Source organism: Schistocerca serialis, chromosome 7, assembly GCF_023864345.2.
Source record: "Schistocerca serialis cubense isolate TAMUIC-IGC-003099 chromosome 7, iqSchSeri2.2, whole genome shotgun sequence".
In the NCBI taxonomy this organism is placed as follows: domain Eukaryota; kingdom Metazoa; phylum Arthropoda; class Insecta; order Orthoptera; family Acrididae; genus Schistocerca; species Schistocerca serialis.
Genome location: NC_064644.1, coordinates 168894477 through 168914508, shown reverse-complemented (window position 1 = coordinate 168914508; position 20032 = coordinate 168894477). Strand labels below are relative to the sequence as shown.

General features: G+C 41.0%; 1 protein-coding gene across 4 annotated transcripts in view; it reads right to left on the bottom strand.

Moving 5' to 3' along the window:
- The window catches only part of LOC126412854 (sorting nexin-27), a 324126-nt gene that overhangs the window by 17384 nt on the left and 286710 nt on the right, over positions 1-20032 (bottom strand). Inside the window, exons 3-5 of one of the 4 annotated variants that reach the window (XM_050082715.1) lie at positions 6022-6150; positions 5810-5943; positions 4848-4977 (exon numbers count right to left, since the gene is read on the bottom strand). The exons of 1 other annotated variant lie outside the window; for it this stretch is intronic. In XM_050082715.1, the coding sequence (XP_049938672.1) occupies positions 4848-4977; positions 5810-5943; positions 6022-6150 (393 nt within the window). The remainder of the gene's footprint in view (positions 1-4847; positions 4978-5809; positions 5944-6021; positions 6151-20032) is intronic. 2 more of the 4 variants (XM_050082714.1, XM_050082716.1) reach the window with 2 other exon arrangements.

Below are 20032 nucleotides of genomic sequence, written 5' to 3'. Positions count from 1 at the left end.
CTATCAGTCTGCAATGCAGATTGCTTAAAAATCACTTGTGCAATACAGGTACTGTTCAAGTTCGTGTAATCCATACCAAATAAGACAAACAGATGATAATGAATGTATACAAAGAAGGGCAGAACAAATGCCCCATCCATCTGAGTCACGGACGCATGTCATGGAAGTGATGAAAAAACTGACCTGTGAACACTTGAAGATATGAGGGTGATTCAAATGAAAGCCTATCATATTTTTATTTGTAGCAATGAACAAAAAAAATTGCATGTAGTTTTCTACATAATATCCCTGACATTGAATGCACATATTCCACCACTCCAGAATGGCATAGATACCATGATGAAAGAATTCTTTTGGTCATATGTGCAGCCACTCGTGCACAATGGTTTTCACCTCATTGTCACTTCTGAAATGCCTGTCTCTCACTGCTTATTTGAGAGCACTGAACAGCTGAAACTCACTAGGGGCACGGTCTGGTGAATAACAAGAATGTACCACACATTCCAATTTAATTTCTTGAATAGACTCAACTGTCTTATGGGCTGTATGTGGTCAGATGTTGTCATGCAGCAGCAGTACTCCTGAAGTCCAAGACCTCATTGTTTACTCCTGATGGCAGGGCAAAGTTGATTTTTCAGCAGGTCTTACTAATAAGTATTCGCTACTATCGCTCCCCTATCCATGTAATGCTCCAAAATTACTCCATTTGCATCCCAGAAGAGAACAAGCATGACTTTTCCAGCAGTCGGCTGAGTGTGGAATTGTTTTCGTTTTGGCAGTGAGCTGAGGCATCATTCCTTGCTTTAGCTTTTCATTTCTGGTTGATGATAATGGATCCAAGTCTCATTGTCTGTAACAATTTTTCCCACATGTGGAAATGATGCAAAAGTTCTTCACAGGCATTGACACAACAGTCTCTCAATTCAGCAGTCAACTGACATGGCACCCGTCTTGCAGACACCTTACTGAAGTGCAGTACACTACGAGAAAAATTCTGTAATGAACCAATACTAATCTTCAAACTTATGGCTATTTTGTTCGCAGTTGTGTGTCTGTTGTCCATTACTAGCTCCTCCACTAAGCAACGTTCTTGTCCATCACTTCATGATGAGCCTGTCCTGTTCTTGGGGCATCCTCCATAGACGTTACACAATTTATAAATTTCTTACACTTTTGTACACTTGCTGTAATGATAAACATGAATCACTATACTACACTGTCATTCTGTAATCAATTTAAATTGATCTGACACCTTCAAGTGATGAATGTAGAAATATTCTAAAACACCATATGTATCACTCTCATAGGGTAACAAGGACAAGTGAACAGAAACAGTTAATCAACCACTTTTCCTGTGCTCAGTACACTAACTGAACAGGAAGGAGCATTGACAATGAGAAGCACCCTTCACCATGCAGTTCACAATGGTTTGTGGAGTATGGGTACAGACACAAATATAGTTAATAACACTTGTATTTGATATCCTATCAATGACGACCTTACTTGGGGGGATTGTAGGGAGAGGGGGAGGGAGGGAGGGAGAGTGGGGGAGGGAGGGGGAGAGGGTGCGGGGGAGGGAGGGGGGAGAGGGAGGGGGAGAGAGGGAGAGGGAGGGGGAGAGAGGGAGAGGGAGGGGGGGAGAGAGAGAGAGAGAGAGAGTGAGAGAGAGAGTGAGAAGGGGGGAGGGGGAAGTTAATGAGGCAGAAAATAATGTTTAACACAGGTTAAGGTCTGGAATTTTTGTACTGTAAAGAGAAATGTACAACTTCCAAAATGTGTTAAAAAACTTAAAATTTAGCATATTACATCAGCCTGAAGCTTGGAAAACTTTCATAACTCTTCCCCGATTGCATTTTCATATGAACTTCTAGCTCATTATTTGTACGTGCTATGGCACACAGTTTGCTCATGCATGATGTCATGCACAAATCTGCATATATTTGTCCACCTGAGTGGACATCCTCCTTTCTTTGTTTCCTTCTCCCATATGCTCAGGGAAGGCTGCCACAAATTTTCACCAACCAGGATGCCACTCAGTTGTCATTGTGGAAACAAAGGTGCAATGCTGTTGATGCCTTGTGGCAGTTCCATGAGGAGGGCTGACTGCTAGAGAAAGTGGTATGTCAGTCTGGTTCTTATGTGACAAAGGTCATTTGCAGGCACTGGTCTGATTTGTCAGCCAGAGGCACAGCAGGATTTCATGGGTAGCTGCATGGAATAAATGGGCTGTGCATGCGCTGTATCAGCAGACAGAAACTGATGTAATCCTGCATCAATCATTTACGAGAACCAAGCAGTGTTGTGTGTCTGCTGAAGCCTCAGATTCAAGTATTGCAGGAAGAGGATTTCTCCCCTCACGTTCTACCTACTGTGGAGACTGTATCATCTCTTTACCTCTGACTCCAAGTCCATGTTCATGTCCATGCAGCTATACAGCCCACTTACCCCTCCCCCACCTTAAACCTGCATTGATGACATGTTACAACCTGAAGGTGATCTGTATTACCCTGTTCTGAGCCACAGTAGATTCTCCTGTGACTAGTTATTTACATGATCATCAACATACTTAAAATTCATCACACTACTTACTCTATTACTTTTGACTTTACAGTCTGCAATGTCTAAGGAAGGAACTATGTTGCCAGCCCTGAACTGTAGAGTTGATTACCACTTTTTGTCAAAATTTTGAAGTTCATGAATCATGCTTTCATTGTTGTCGTTGTTGTTGTTGTTGGTGGTGGTGTTTCAGAACTTTATAATTATACACATCTTTTTTGTTGCAAATATTTTTGCAATGTGTTTCATCCCACTAGTTTAATCACCAGGTCTTTGTCTTGTCACAAATCTCCTTAATTTATTTGGTTTTTCTTGGTTTCTTATATCAATAAACTTTCTAGTTACAGTACAAGATATGTTACATCATCAATGACAGCATGGATCATTCTCGTTTGCTCTGGTGATAAATATCGTAACATTATTTTTTACGATAATGGATGACTATCATAATACAGGGGAAAGGTACAAAATTCTCAGTCTCATGTATAGTTGTTGACGTCAATGATCTGTCCCCCCACCCCACCTTTATGATCCCAATGTTGTACAATGACACAAATCAACTGTTAACATTGTCTGATTTGCAGTATAGTTTTTCATAGCACTTTTTAAGCAGTCATGTTGTAAATGGTTCATTGAAATGGCTGACTTTAAATACCATGTTATCATAAAATACTTGGTTTTAAACAGTTTGCCGGCCAAAGTGGCCGTGCGGTTAAAGGTGCTGCAGTCTGGAACCGCAAGACCGCTACGGTCGCAGGTTCAAATCCTGCTTCGGGCATGGATGTTTGTGATGTCCTTAGGTTAGTTAGGTTTAACTAGTTCTAAGTTCTAGGGACTGATGACCTCAGCAGTTGAGTCCCATAGTGCTCAGAGCCATTTCAACCATTTTTTTTTTTAAACAGTTTCTCACCTAAGGGAATTCATCCAAAGTCAGTCAAGCTTTTCAAAGTCTTCCTCTTTATTTTCAATGTGTAAGATATGGGAAGTTACCCATGTGGAGGGCACCAGTGACTGCATCCACAGATACTGGAACTAGAAACTCAACACCTATCCCATAAATGGATAGACTTTAGTTATGGAGAGAGGTATAGCAGAAGTAGGGCTGTGTTGGTGGGTCTTGAGTTGTGCTTGGGTAGCTCAGTAAACAGAGAACTTGCCCAGATTCAGGTCCTGGCTTAGCACACAGTTTTAATTTGTCAGGAAGTTTCAAATGAGTCTGCACTCTGCTGCAGAGTGGAAATTCACGTGGCGATATTTATGACTTCTTCCATAACCTATACAAATGAAATTTCTAATACACTACGATCACCAAAGATACATACCACAAATTCCAATACACACAAGCTTGATTTGAAAGCAGACTCAGCTAAACACCACTCTAAACTTCAAAGACCAAAAACACAATTTACAGATTAATTTTGTTTGTTAGATACTGTCATTCACAGATATCTGAATGAAAGTAATTTTCAGTTAATGGATGAAACACCAAAGTACTGTTATTACCTACACACAATCAAATTTGTCTCTTAACTAGCAAATGTCCAGAGAATCTTTCACTTGCAAATAAGACATCAAGCTGACAAATGAGTTAACTTCATTAGTTAATATGAGCATCTAATTCTTGAAAATCTGTTAGTATTGCTGAATAACCACTCCAGCAACTAAAAAGTTCTTCATTTTACTTCAGGAGTTGTTTTGGCTTCCATACTGAAACCATTTTCTACTGGAACCTGAAAATAATACTGCAATGAAAGAAAGCCCAAAAAATATGAACAATGTGTTGCGACAATGAAAAGTCAATAAACCTTTTCTTTTTTCCCCATCACAGGACAATTTTCAGACTCCCCTAGAAACCACCCTCAATATAAAAGCTGAAACAAGACATGGAGTAAAATAAAGAACTTTTTAACAACTGAAGCAGCTAGTCATCAATTCAGCACAGCTGCAGAGAAGCAGTGCATAGGCTGTTTTTATTTTTTAAATAAAAACTTTATTTTATGCTTTCACAAAGTTAGCCAATTTTACCCCCTTGGGCATTTTCAAGCTACCTCTGTCGATATGTTGGCAAATCTATAAATTCTTCAGTTGTTCTTAGGTTGTCAAAAAAGTTGATGGCACAATTAGTTGATGGTCCACTTAAGTTTACTCACCTTAGTAGTAATCTATCTGATGACAATACTGTGTACCTAAGCTGATTTACAACAAAGATAAATAGATGAACAGTGTTTGTATTCATTTCTTTAGCTCTTAAAAAGGATAATACCGCATTTTCATCTTAATTCTGGGCTCACCTGCTCATCATCAGCATCTGTTAGGAACTCCTGCATAATATCACTCTCTGCTATGACTCTGACAGCACATACTTTTTCCAAATACTGTTCCAGTCCTCTCCTCCTAGCATCCAGTTGTTGTTCACTTAACCTACAAATGGAATCATATACAAAGTTTTGTTACTTAGGTTGTAAAATTATAATGATTTTTTTTCAGTGTATCACATAATATAACTTATTTTGTATATAAAATAAGACAATACATGTGCAGAATTAAGTATTACATGTAGTTTTTCATTCGATAGGGAATATATGAAAAGCAAACATTGCTATAATTAGCATGTGGGCACGATCACTTATCAGTTACCTGTGGTAATCCCAACAGAAGAATCAAAGTGAAATTGAAAACTTTAATCTTGCAAGATAGTGGCTCTTAATAGAATAAAATCTGTGCCATGTGATGCAATCAGTCCCTTAAAATGCCCACATCGTTCTGGCCATAAACCACCACCAAATACAATACAATAAAAAATGAGGCATCATGGAACTGAAGGCGACTTCATCAAACAGTGTGAAGTAGCAGTTGCAACAAGTTTGCTTTCTTATGTGCCCCACTATCATAAACCTTACTTGTCATTGGAAACATGAGATAAAGTTACACTAAAATCCATATTCATTCGTTCCACAGATAATACTGACAAAAGTGGCAAAGTAATTAAGAACCTGGACACTCATTCACAGGGAAAAAGATACAGACAATTACCTTTCATATCCTTCCCTAAACTGAACACTTATGTTCAGTCTCAATGACCTTATCTGCACCACAACATTAATCCCTTATTTTTCTTTCTTCCACAGATAATGTCTAAACTGGAATATCTCTACATCATTTTCAACTACTGATACATTCTTTATGTTCATCATAGATATGAAGAGGATCTAATGTTACTTGCCTTATCCCATTAAGAAATAAAGCTACTTACGTGAATGGCCATTTGCCGGGAAGCTTAGGAAAGCTGAAACCTATAAATTCCTTCTTTAGGTTAAGGTTTAAATTAGCAAATTCACGGTATCTGCGTGAACACAGATGCCTGCCTGCCATATATATGTTGTACACCTGCAAAAGTGCAAAACATGCAATAAATCTTTTGCAATGTATCAGTAGTGTGAAAACAGTTATAGCAGTCATACTTACGACATATCTATCACCTCCTTTCTCCACATAATGGTAATCTGGTACAGAAATTGGAAGTGAACGCTTTTCGCTGTAGTCTATGTATGTGTATCCTGCTGGGTCTTCTACAGGCTCCAACCTCTCAGCCTCCTGAAATTTTGTCCCTTACAGTGATTCATATTTCCCACACACAGAGTTACATACATCCCTTGTCAATACTTTAATATTACAGTTTTACACAATGAACTAATTAACTTGGCTCATTTACCAAGCTAGCAACAATCTGTGCTATTTACAAGTCCTCCAGCCAAAAGAAAATCAATGTTCTGTATATCAAAGGAAGATAAATATTACAAAAATATGGTTCTAGAGGATACCAGATGCCTTAGAGAATCAATCTTTGTTGTACGTATGTGATGTTGCACATAGTAATGGTTCTACACTAGAGAAAAAAAAAAACATTAGCAAAGACAGCGACTTCTAACCTGAAAACCTAGTTACATATTTTACATTTTACAAACAGTAACTATGTCATTACAGTTCACTAATAAGTTCAATTATAATCCCTACAATCTCAATGACATCTGTGATGATACTGTCAATTACAAAACAACAGCTTGTTTTTGTGAAGGGGATAGTATGCTACTACCACCAGTATATGAATCTAACACTGAGCATATGAAAAGCATCTCTCCTCATAATAAATTTGTTACAAAAGATATCCAAGAATTATTTATGACTGAATCAGGTGTCACTTCAATTGTTACAGAAATGCTGCTCAAGATATATTAAGAGCCCACCTAGTGTCTGGTTGCTTATCTCCACCCCAGCCTCCTCCTTACCCCCACCACCTAGTATGCTTCTCCCATCATGCACTGCTGCTCGCAGTCTGGCCCTGGCAGCCAGAGTCTGTGATTGTGTGTGTGAGTGAGCGAGTGTCTATGTGTCTTTGTGTGTATATTGTCTGCTCTGATGAAGTCCTGTTTGGCTGAAAGCTTTGTTTGACAGTCTTTTTGTTGTGCTAACTGCAACTCAGTGTCTTCGCTACATGGGAAGTAGCATCTATCCTGTTCATAATATTGTCATTATTCCATCCTGGATTTTCCAGTGTTTGATTTTGCAATACTGACTCTTTGTTTTATCTTGGAAGACAATCTGAAGAAAGGCAAAACTATGTTTGTAGCATTTGCAAATTTGAAGAAATCTTTTGGCCTTATTGACTGGACTACGCTCTTTGAAATTTTGAAGGTATAAGAATAAAATACAGGGAGTGAATAGTTATCTACAGAAACCAGGCTGCAGCTACGACAACTGAAGGACATGAAATGGAAGTAGTAGTTTAAATGAGTGAGAGAAAAGGTTGTAGCCTACTGCTGATGTTATTCTATTTGTACACTGTGCAAGCAGTAAAGGAAACCAAAGGGCAATTTGGAATGAGAATTATAGATCTGGTGGAAGAATAAAAACTTTGAGGCTTGTTATTTTTATAGTAGGAGACCAAAGCTTTAATACACTAAGTTCAACCAGATGTAGGCTGCAGTAGTCATGCACAGATGAAAAGGTTACCTGAGGATAGACTAGCATGGAGAGTCTTCAGATAGAAGACAACAGACAGTTTTAGACCCATTGTAATAACATATTGTACTTTGACTCACCATACCGATGTGCAATGATTGCAGGAGAGCTGGCATATGACGTGAGAGCTTTCACAGGTGACCAGACCTCTGATGGAGTAGGATAAGGAATAAGTCTGAAATAGGGAGTGCTGGGTGTTTGGATTGGGAAGGCCTTGCACTCGGGTCCTGCAAAGGGATATGATCACTGTGGCAAGGGATTGGGACTGGGAGCAGCATAGGGATGGACTATGATGATGTGGAGGGTGGGTGGGGTGATGGAAGACCACTTTAGGGTGAGTGGGAAGGATCTTGAGTAGGATGTCACTCAGTTCAGGGCAAGATAATATATAATTAAAATCCCTGACGGAGGATGTGGTTCAGTTGTTCCAGTCTGTGGTGGTATTGGGTGATGAAGTGGCACTCCTTTGTAGCTGGTTTTTGGCGGGTGGTAAGAAGATTGGGGGTGTGTGGAGAAATGGCATGGGAGATTTGTTCGTAGATTCGGTCTGGGGAATTATGCCTGTCCGTGAAGACCTTGGTGAGACCCTCAGCATACTGGGCATGGCAGTTTTCGTCAATGCAGATACCCTGTCCCAGGGTGGCCAGGCTGTGTGGGAGGAACTTTTTGATGTGGAAGGGATGCCAGATTTCAAAATACAGGAACTGTTGGTGGTTCGTAGTTTTAATGTGGGCAGTGGTGTGGATGGAACCATCACAGAGGAACAGATTAACGTCCAGGAAAGTGGCATGCTGGGTTGCAGAGGACCAGGTGAAGCGAATGGGATAAGTGTTGAGGTTGTGAAGGAATGGGCATAGGGTGCCTTGGCCCTGCGTCTACACCATGAAGATAACATCAATGAACATGAACCAGATTATGGGTTTAGCATTTTGGGAAGCCAGGAAGGTCTTCTCTAGATGGTCTGTAAACAGGTTGACATAGGAGGGTGCCATGCGGGTGCCTGTGCTGATCTGCAGATTTGTTTGAATACCATCCTCAAGTAGTTGTGAACAGTAAGGTGTATGACAAATGAGGTAGTGTGTCTGGAGTCTGAAGGACGTTGACGTTGGGAGGCAACAAGTTGCTGATGCTAGTCAATGAGGGCCAAAATTCTTTTAGTGGGGGCACAGAACATTTCCTTGCAGATATTATGATTAGGGCAGGATTTGTTTTGAGGCTGTGTACGGATGTCCTTTCTTATGCTGAAAGATTGGTGTTCTAAGGAAGGGACGGCATTTCTTCACTGACAAAAATTCCCCCAGTATGCTGATGGTCTCACTAAGGCCTCCACAGACAGGCATTATTACCCAGATCTAGTCCACAAACAGATCTCCCGTACTATTTCCTCCACACACCCACAATCCTTCTAGCACCCCTAAGACATAGTTACAAAGGAGTGCCCCTTTGTCAACCTATACGACCCAAGACTGGAACAACTGAAACATATCCTTTATCAAGGCTTTGATTACCTATCATCTCGCCCTGAAATTATGGACACCTTACCCAGGATCCTTCCGACACCACCTAATGTGGTGTTTGGCCACCCACCCAACTTCCACAATATCCAAATCAATCACTACGCCACTCCCAATTCAAACATCATATTCCTGTGCAAGACCCAAGTGAAAGACCTTCCCAGTCCACCCACCCATCACCTCCTACTCCAGTCCTGTTGTCACCAGCTTATTCTGCCCCATCAGAGGCTATGCCACCTGTGGAAGCAGCTACGTCATACACCAGCTCTGCAGCAATCACTGCATAGCTATTATATTGGTTTGGCTACCAACCAGCTGTCCACCAGGACGAATGTCCACCGCCATATTGTCACTATGAGCAAAATAGACCACCCCGTGGCATAACAGAACACAGCATGTTCTATTCCAACAGCTCCTTCACTACCTGAGCACTTACCCCTTCTACCACTAGCTTTTATGAACTGTGGAGATGGGAGTTATCCTTAAACCACACTCTTCACTCCCGAAATTATCCCGGCCTCAACCTATGGTAATTTACTGTCCCCCCCCCCCCCCCCCATCCTCCTCCAACAGTTTCCACTCCCTCTGTCCTATCACCATCTCTCTTTATCATCCCCTCAGCCTGTGTGTTCTGCCCTCTGCCAATGCACCCATTCTCCTTTCCCCTTCTCTGTTGCTTCCTTTTTCGCTCCTTATTTCTCCCCCCCCCCCCTTCCCTGCCCCACAGACTCCCAACGCTGTGCCTGTTGGCAGTCTAGTCCGCCCACACACCATTGCACAGCACTGTTCTCCCCCCCCACCCCCCCCCAATCTGTACCCTCCTATTCCTTCTCCTTCTCCACCACCTGCAGATGCTGCTTCCGTGGCCAAAAGTTATTGTGTAAGTGTTTTGTTGTTGTTGTTGTTGTTGTTGTTGTTGTTGTCGTCGTTCCTGTCTGTAACTCAAAATGTTATCTTTACAGTGACTAGCAATCCATCTTTTCCCTATCTTACAAAATTGCTAAGGCTTTCGTGGGCACTTGTTGACAAACTGCCTATTGGCTTCTGTCTCGGGTTCTTCGGCCGACGTTCATCTAATGATTTTAATGACATTTCGCCAGCACGAATGGCTGGCATTGTCAAAGCTTCACCCTCTTTGCCAGCGTGAACTGGAACCGAGCTCACGGCCGCAGACTATACGTACCTGGCGCGCCAACATCTGAGGGCTTCTCCACGGTCATTTATGGTGCGGTTCTCCTCTTATTACCTGCGATGGTCGTTTACTGTAGTACGGGAAGCCAGGATCCGTTTACCTTAAGGCTTTCCTCTTTCTTGTCGAAACTGTTTGCGTGTTTTTGTATTTATACAGCCTCTCTGAGCAAGCACATGTGACAGTGCTTCTCTACAGCCAGAACTTTCATGTTGGCAAATTTTATTATGTGGTCGGTCTCACTTAGTGCGTGCTCTGCCACGGCCGATTTCTCCACCTGCCCCAACCTGCAATGTCGCTTATTTTCTTTGATCCTGGTGTTGACTAATCGTCCAGTCATTCCGACAAACTTTTCCGCATGTGCATGGTATATTCATGACATTACAAGTGGACCCCCTTTCTCCTTTGCCGACCTAAGACACTCTTTGATCATCCTTGTCACTTTGAAAATCATCTTTACGCCGTATTTGCTCAATATACGGCCAATTCTGTCCATCACTCTGGGAATGTATCTTGTTGATATTCCAACTTGGAGTTTCCATTGTTTGTAATTTATTCTGTTAATATGAATTGGCAAAGAATGAACACAACCAAGAAAAAGTGATTATCTGTGAATTCTAATGAGAATATCAAAATACTAATTTATAAAATGAGAATACTAATTTATGATCAGAATCTATACACAAATCATTTGAGATAACATGCAGAGATAAATAAGCAACAGCTGAAAGGTAGGTGACATGAGAACCGCTACATATCGCACTTATATAAACGAGAACTATTTACGTAAGTGTGTGGAAGGATATTCAATGAGGGAAACATTCCACGTGGGAAAAATATATCGAAAAACAAAGATAATGTAACTTACCAAACGAAAGCTTTGGTATGTTGATAGACGCACAAATAAACACAAACACACACAAACACACACACAAAATTCAAGCTATCGCAACCCACGGTTGCTTCATCAGGAAAGAGGGAAGGAGAGGGAAAGACGAAAGGATGTGCATTTTAAGAGAGAGGGTAAGGAGTCATCCAATCCCGGGAGCGGAAAGACTTACCTTAGGGGGAAAAAAAGGACAGGTATACACTCGCGCGCGCGCGCACACACACATATCCATCCGCACATATACAGACACAAGCAGACATTTGTGTGTGTGTGTGTGTGTGTGTGTGTGTGTGTGTGTGTGTGTGTGTGTGTGCGCGCGCGATGAAGCAACCGTGGGTTCCGAAAGCTTGAATTTTGTGTGTGTGTGTGTGTGTGTGTGTGTGTGTGTGTGTGTGTGTGTGTGTGTTTGTGTTTATTTGTGTGTCTATCAACATACCAACGCTTTCATTTGGTAAGTTACATCATCTTTGTTTATATATATATATGAGCACTCCATCTTCAGGCCACGAGTGGCCTACTGGGACCATCCGACCACCACCACCACCGCGTTATCCTCAGAGGTAGACGCAGATAGGAGGGGCATGGGGTAAGCACACCGCTCTCCCTGTCATTATGATGGTATTCTTGACCGAAGCCACTACTATTCGGTCAAGTAACTCCTCTATTGGTATCACGAGGCTGAGTGCACCCCGAAAAATGGCAACAGCGCATGGCGGCCTGGATGGTCACCCACCCAAGTGCCGACCACGCCCGACAGCATTTAACTTCTGTGATCTCACGGGAACCGGTGTATCCACTGCGGCAAGGCCATTGCCTGATTTGATTCTCATAAGAAACAAAAGAAAATCTTAGCTTTGATATTTTCTTCTTATCTATGAAAGCAAATAAAAATGCTGTTGTTGATGCTACATATTTCACTGTAAGATTGGTGGTACAATGGTAACATACTATTATTACCACAAAAGGTCTAAACAATAACAGGTTTAAAAAATTTCTGAATTAATACTGGTCTTCCTACTAAGACGGTTATTCAATGGCCACTTCCTTCCAGGTACATAGAGTCAATAACTGAAGCACTCAGAAGCAGAAGCTGTGAAGTAAAGTTTTTTTAGAAAACCAATTTATATCACAATACGCATATATATACCCTCATGACCTGCCCCCTAATGGTGCTGAACGATTTGCAGATCAGAAAGCTGTAAGTCCATCAAACTGTGAACTCAATGTTCAACAGATGTTAGTTTCGGACATAGAAATTGTTAAGTCTCCTTTTCAGATTACAAGTTGTTAAGTAGCTGCAGTGTCAGATGTTTGGCAGTGCTACTGCCAGTGTGCAAGCCAAGCTGCATGTTCCCAGCTGTTTATTCACTGTCAATTGAAAAATGGTGGGGAGCAGTACTGATATGAGAGTCAACTCCTTGAATGAGGGTCTATTTGAAGGTAGTGGCTCAGAACAGAGTCCTAATGAGGACTCAGAATCACCACAAAGTAATTTAGATACTGGTAACATGACTTGGGGGAAAATAAAATACTAGAATAGACAGCAATTAACCTTGGACATCATTTCCACATAAAATGAGACTTCTACAACGAATCGCATTCACGGTCACACAAAACACAGAAATCTTGTCCAATGGAAGTGGCCCGTTTGCAAGGAGTTGAAACTGGAAACAAAGAAAATGATATATTTTGGACCAAAAATTATAACTTATAGAAATACATGGACAGAAAAAAAATTTGACGCCAAGAAGAAGTTTTGCAACATAAACAATAGTTGGAAGGTGTGCTGCTACATTTGAAAGATGACGCCTATTCAAATTTCATACTAGCCACATAAGAGTGGTGCTAGAGGTGCCAATATGTTGATGCAAATAAAGTTTGCTTTAAAACACACTGTAACAGTCATGAGTATTAGTTGCATTTGAGACAGGATGCGGTGAGTTGATGCTGGTCAAGAATGCCTTTACGGTGACAAAAATGCCATTATCAATATGTTACTGAAGTTGAGCAAAGTCATGTAACAGGGCTACGAGGAGCTGGATACTCCTTTTGCAATACTGCAGGAAGACTTGGTAGGAATGTAGCTACTGTACAGCATTGCTGGCAGCAGTGGTCATGGAACTGTACTGTCGCAAGAAGACCAGGCTCTAGATGGCCACGTGGCACTACTGAGAGAGAACACTGTTGTGTTCAGTGTAAGGCTTTGGCTTATTGTACAGCATCTGCAGCAGCAATTTGAGCAGCAGTTGGGACCACAGTGACATAATAAACTGTTACAAATTGGTTGCTTCAAGGTAAGCTTTGAGCCAGGTGCCCTGTAGCATTAATTCAACTGACCCCAAACCACCACCATTTGTGACTTCAGTGGTGTCAAGTGAGAGCCTACAGGTGGGCAGTATGGAGGTCTTATGTGTTTTCTGATGAAAGCTAGTTCTGTCTCAGTGCCATTGATGGCAACGTGTTGGTTTGGAGGAAGTCAGCTGAGGGCTTGCAACCACCCTGTCCGTGTGTTAGGCACGCTGGAACTACACCTGGAGTTATCGTCTGGGGCCCTGTTTTGTATGACTGCAGGAGCACTTCTTGGTTATCCCACGAACAATGATTGCAAATTTGTACGTCAATCTGGTGATTCTACCTTTTGTAAGGTAATTTGTGAATATCATTCCAGGGAGTGTTTTCCAACACGATAACTCATGTCCACATACCACTGTTGCAACCCCATTATTCTCTACAATGTGTCGACATGTTGCCTTGGTCTGCTCAGTCACCAGATCTGTCTCCGATTGAGCACATGTGGGACATCATCTGATGACCATTTCAGCATCATCTATAGCCAACATTAACCATCCCTGTATTGCCCTACCATGTGCAACAAGCATGGATCTGCATCCCCCAAACTGACATCCGGCACCCATAGAACACAATGCATACACATCTGCATGCCTGCATCTGACGATCTAGCACTTACACTGATAATTTATGTTCTAACATTTAACATTTGCAGTGGCTTATCTTGTGCTGACGTTAACCTGTGCTCTTGTAATGTTGATCACTTAAATATGTTAGACAGACAAATGCACTCCGAAATTTCATTAGTCTATGTTAAGTCATTTGTAGGTGTTGCTATTTTTTTCAGTCAGTTTATATTTAAATGTGTTGCAGGACTCGTTACTTACTATTCGGTAATTCAGTATGTTAGGTAATGCCTACATAGGTTATAAAGAGACTTCTGTAAGTCCAAATGTCCAGATTAAAGATTTCCACTGCATATGTGGGTGTGCACCAAAGTTCTCCAATGATCAAAAAGATATGATTTTCAGATGCTTCAATGATCTAGACAGTCATGATCCCTGGAGTTATATCGAACAACAACAGGTATGGAAGTTCACTGTTATGAAATAAAAACACAGGTTTTTGCAGAAAGACAAATCTACTGACTTATTTTTATCAGAATGTAATATGTCCAACTGTAGTATTCATTAAAATTGGTAGCACCTTAGAATCACATTCATAAGTACTGTTACACTCTTGATTAGTTGAACTATTTAAGGGTACATGATAATGATAATGACAATAACTACATGGCCAGAAAAAATTAGTACACACTTTTAGTTGTTTCCAGTTCACTCAAGATTTAGTGTTGTAACAGTGCATATCGAATAGATGAATGATTACATTTATAGATCAATAGCACTTGCAGTTCTGAGGAACCAAGTATCAGCCCATGCTGCAACACACATACTCGCATGTGGTGCAGCTTCCATGGGCACAACTGCAGGTGCTGACTCTGTCATCCAGTCGATCGTACAGATTTCGAATACTGTCCTGGGATACATTACGACATGCCCACTCAACCTGTAAGACTTGATGGCTGATGAGTCACCAAGTTACTTCTCGTCCCATTGTATCCCACATGTGCTCAATTGCCAACAAGTCCACATATTTTGCTGGCCAAGGAAACTGCTGCATGTCTTGCAGAGCATGTTGAGTTTCATGGTCAGTGCGTGGGTGAGCATTAGCCTGTTAGAACGACACATCAGTCAGGTCTCACCAGGTCTACATCATCATATGCGTAAACACCCATCATTTTCATGCCAGTAGAATCAACTTTCATTGCTGAAGAACACGGTGTGCCATTTGATCTTCCAAGTTATCCTCTGATGGCGCCGTTCAGGGTGTGCACATTGATGCCGTGTTAGGAGTGGAAGATGGGCTAGCTGTATAATCTGCTACTGCTACTATTACAACAGTAGACAATTCTGGTGGGCATCTGTGTTGCATGGACATCCAGAACCTCGTCTACTGGTGTGAGAATGTTCATGTGACCACTGATACCAGCATCATTGCACAACTCAGCACATCCAACTTCTGTGGCAATCTTCCAAGAGGACCATCCTGCCACTCTGAAGGCCACAATTTGACCCCCCTCAAAATCTCTCAGTTGGCTGTAGCAAACATGAGTGTGTCTCTGTGGCACAATTGTCAGCTTTCTTCACACATTTGTGCCACACTAAGCCTTAGGGTTGTGAGCATTCCCTAATAAAGGGTAGACAGAGATGGCATTCTGGAAACTACGCCAATACGCTATCTGTAGGCAGGCAACACTGAAACCACTATCAGTACATCTACTATACCCCAGGTGGCAGATGCCATCATTGGATCAAAATTGACTTCATCCTTCCACGTATACTAATTTTTTTTCCAGCAATGCTTTATTATTACAGTCAATTGGGGGCATATTGTGTAACAGACATACGATTACATAAATTAAAATTCCATTATAGTATTGAAAATAATTACTGAATATTATGATTATTCTGGAATAATCCCACTTCACAGTTTCAGGCTTGTCCTTGCAAGCTGGATGCCAAACACAGGGTAACTACCTACCATTACTGTATCACTAGTGAGAGTGTTAACACTAGGAACAGGACAGATTGCTATTCATTGTAAAGATGAATTGCTGAGCCACAGACAGGCATAACGCTGTTACACATGTAGCTCCAGTCGGAGTTCCAGCGGGGGCGGCCGAGTGTGCATGATGTGCGTTTGCCTGTGTGAATGTGTGTATATTTTTTTCTTTTCTCTCTCTCTCTCTCTCTTTTTTTTTGCCGAGGAAGGTTTTGGCTGATTGGCCAATAGATACACGAATGACTATCTTTTCGTTGTGCCTGTCTGAAACTCCATGGGTCATCTTTACAGTGAGCAGCAGTGTATCCTATTCCTAATATTATGCTATTCCAACCCAGATATTCTATTGTTTAAATTGATAGTGTACAACTTAAAGCCTGCATAAAGGCATTTTGCACTCTTCATGGTATGAAGTGAGGAAGACTGAATTGGAAAGTAAAATGTTTGGATAATTCACCAAAGGATGGCAGAAGACAGCGTGCTCCTGGATGTAAGAAACCTGATCATGTCCGTCAGACGATATATGTTTTTACTGCCAACATTTTCCCTCATGAGAGTCATTACTGTCAAACCAAAAGCCTAAGTGTGAAATATCTATCTGTCCAACTGATTATGTCTCAATTACACAGATATTTCATGGATCAATATCCTGAGCTGCAGAAAGATGAGAGATATTGGTTATTCAATAATATATATACCAACATGATTTGGTCAGTTGAAGAGAGGTATTTGTAATGATTGCACTGAAATGAAGCACAGCACAATACAGCATCCAGTGGGAAAGCTAAAACTGCTGTCACATTGGAAAAAACTTGCATTACCAGAAAGGTGAACATCTCTACACATATTTGTGACAAGTGAAGGAGGCATGTGAGAAAGATCCTTCACTGTGTGGAATTTGTTTGATTATAAAAAATTCTTGATGTAGAATATTATGCAAGACAACTATGGCTGCACAGTTTAGGTGTATGTAACCTGGCTCCCAATGATGCACCTATATTTATGTCCACTGAAACAATGTGTGGAAAATCACCAAATGAAGTTATTAGCTGTCTGAAATGGTGTGTGCAGATGAAGTTGACCAGTTTGTCAAAGAACTACATGTTTTCACGGATAACTGCACACCACAGTGCAAAAACATACGTGTTTTCATTCTGGTTGTACCTCTCTCAGGTATATTTTCAGGAAGTTTATATCTGTACTACACCATCCTAGGACACACTTCCATTCCCACTGATAGAATTTTTGGCAATACTGAGCAGAAAAAGTGAGCAATAGATGAAGTCTTAATTACTTCCACATGGATCAAACTGATCAGAAATTCACTGCAAAAGAATCCCATTGATGTTCATGTCAAACAACCTACGACTGACAACAGAGAAATTGACTGCACTCCAGTTGTTGAAGTTTTTAACTTGAAATATGCCTTTGACATTGTTCTAGTAGGAAGTGTTCATGAAATTTCGTTAATATGGTGCACGTGTTTCAGAAGAGGATATGTACCTAAAGTTCGTTACATCGAGTCACCAACACTTTATCATCCCCAGTCAATTCTGAAGAGAAGAACGAGGTTTCAAGCTTTACAAAAGGCATATGATAAGGCTCAAAATACCCCAAACAGGTTTCAGAAGATTAAGAACACAAAATATGATGATGATCACTCGCTGCTGGAACAAAGCCAGAAGGTACCAAATTTTATGACACAATCATGCATGGAAGCAAGGGAAACTACAGTCATAATTTTTCGCAAGGGCATGCAGATCCACTTCATGGTTAGATGATGAAGGCATCCTCTTGAGTAAAACATTCCAGAAGTAAAATAGTCTCCCATTCGAACTACTGGTCAGGAACTACTCAGGAGTATGTAATCATCAGGAGAAACAAAACTGGTGCTCTACAGATTGGAGCATGAATTTTAGGTCACTTAATCAGGAAGGTTGGTTAGAACAATTAAAAAAAGGCAAATGGATACATCGAAGTTAGTTATAGTGGCAGGAGGAACAGGACTTCTGGTCTGATGAAAACAGGGTTATAAACACAAAATGAAATAGCGGTAATGCAGAAGTAGGTTCAGTAAAAAATGAGAAAATATAAATGGAGGTAATTTACTATGAACAGCATAATGAACACATTATCAAGGCCAAGACAGACACAAAGCCAACAACCACCACAGTAGTAGATGTAGATAAGCCAACTAACATCGCAGGTGATGACGCATTTGAAGAAATGTGTGATAAAATAAGGTACCCATCATCTTCTGGTGCCCGAAGGCGATGGGTACGAAACTTATTGAAACGTTGCGACAAGACGACGCCACCACTCGGCTGACACCCTGAGATGGATTCATCAGTAAAGGAGCTAGAAGAGCGGATGAATGGAATAGACAGTGTCTTGAAAGGAGGATATAAGATGAACATCAACAAAATCAAAACAATGATAATGGAATGTAGTCAATTTAAATCAATGCTGATGGTATTAGATTAGGAAACAAGATTCTTTTAGTAGTAGACATGATGATGGCCAAAGTAAAGAGGATATAAAATGTAGACTGGCAATGGCAAGAAGAGAAATTTGTTAACATCATGTATAGATTTCAGTGGCACGAAGTCTTTCCTGAAAGTATTTGTATGTACTGTAGCCATGTACAGAAGTGAAACATGCTCAACAAACAGCTTAGACAATAAGAGGAAAGAAGCTTTTGAAATGTGGTGCTACATAAGAATGGTGAAGATCATATGGGTAAATCACGTGGAGGTGCTGAACAGAATTGGGATGGTGATGATGATGATGAGTGGCTTGTAGGGCACTTAACTGCATGGTCATCAGCACCCGTGCACATTGCCAATCTGTACACAGTCCAGTGTAGCCACTTTCATGAATGACGATGGAACGATGAGGACAACACAAACACCCAGTTCCCGGGAGGGAAAGTCTCCAACCCGAGAATTGGGAAGACAATATATTTGTGGCACAACCTGACTAGAACAAGGGATCGATTGATACGACAGGTGAAAGGATCACCAATTTAGTATTGAACGGAAGTGGGGGGGGGGGGATAAAAATCGTATAGGAGACCGGGGGTGGGGGGGTGGGGATAAAAATCGTATAGGGAGACCGGGGGGGGGGGGGGGGGGGGGGGGGGGTAAAAATCGTAGGGAGACCAAGAGATGAATACAATATGCCGATTCTGAGGTATTTAGCTTGCAGTAGTTTTTCAGAAATGATGCGTCTTGCACAAGACAGGCTACATCAAACAAGTCTTTGGGACAGGAGGCCACAACAACGATGGAAGTGATGTGGAAGATGATGTTATTTGATGAGAAAAAATTAATATAATGTATCCAATTTCTTCAGTGTATACCAGTATGGAATGATGAAAATAAAATCATAACATGTCACTTTGGTAACTTCTTGTAACAGTTTATTATGGAAAAATCCAAACATTAAGGGTTAGAAGTTAAGTCAGCGACTATTCATGCACTCTCCTTTCAATTTTGAACAAGATTTGGTTCTGATTGCTTCAATTTCTAAGACTACCACTCCATAAAATGGAAGAAGGGTTTCTTTAACATAATGTGTGCAATGATGTGACACATATTAACGTATTACCATGTGAATTACTAAATCATTGGTTTGCTCTCTTTTCATAATCAAAATATGGCAACTCCTCGTTATATCAGAGACCAAGTCATTAAGTATTTTTAAAAAATACTTTATCAGTAGACTCAACTGGAATGTATTTCCGTGTTACTGCTGAAAACAGAAAATAAATCACTTAGAGGTGATGGGATTGTGGGTAGAGGAATGCCTAATGAGAATCAGTAGGACAGAAAGATGTTTTGGAAGCGGATAGATGAGCAGAGAAACCCTCAAGGAACTGTTCAAATAAGGCAACCGAAACGTTTTGGAGTGTATTTAGACGCAATACAATTTTACGAAACACACTGAAGAACG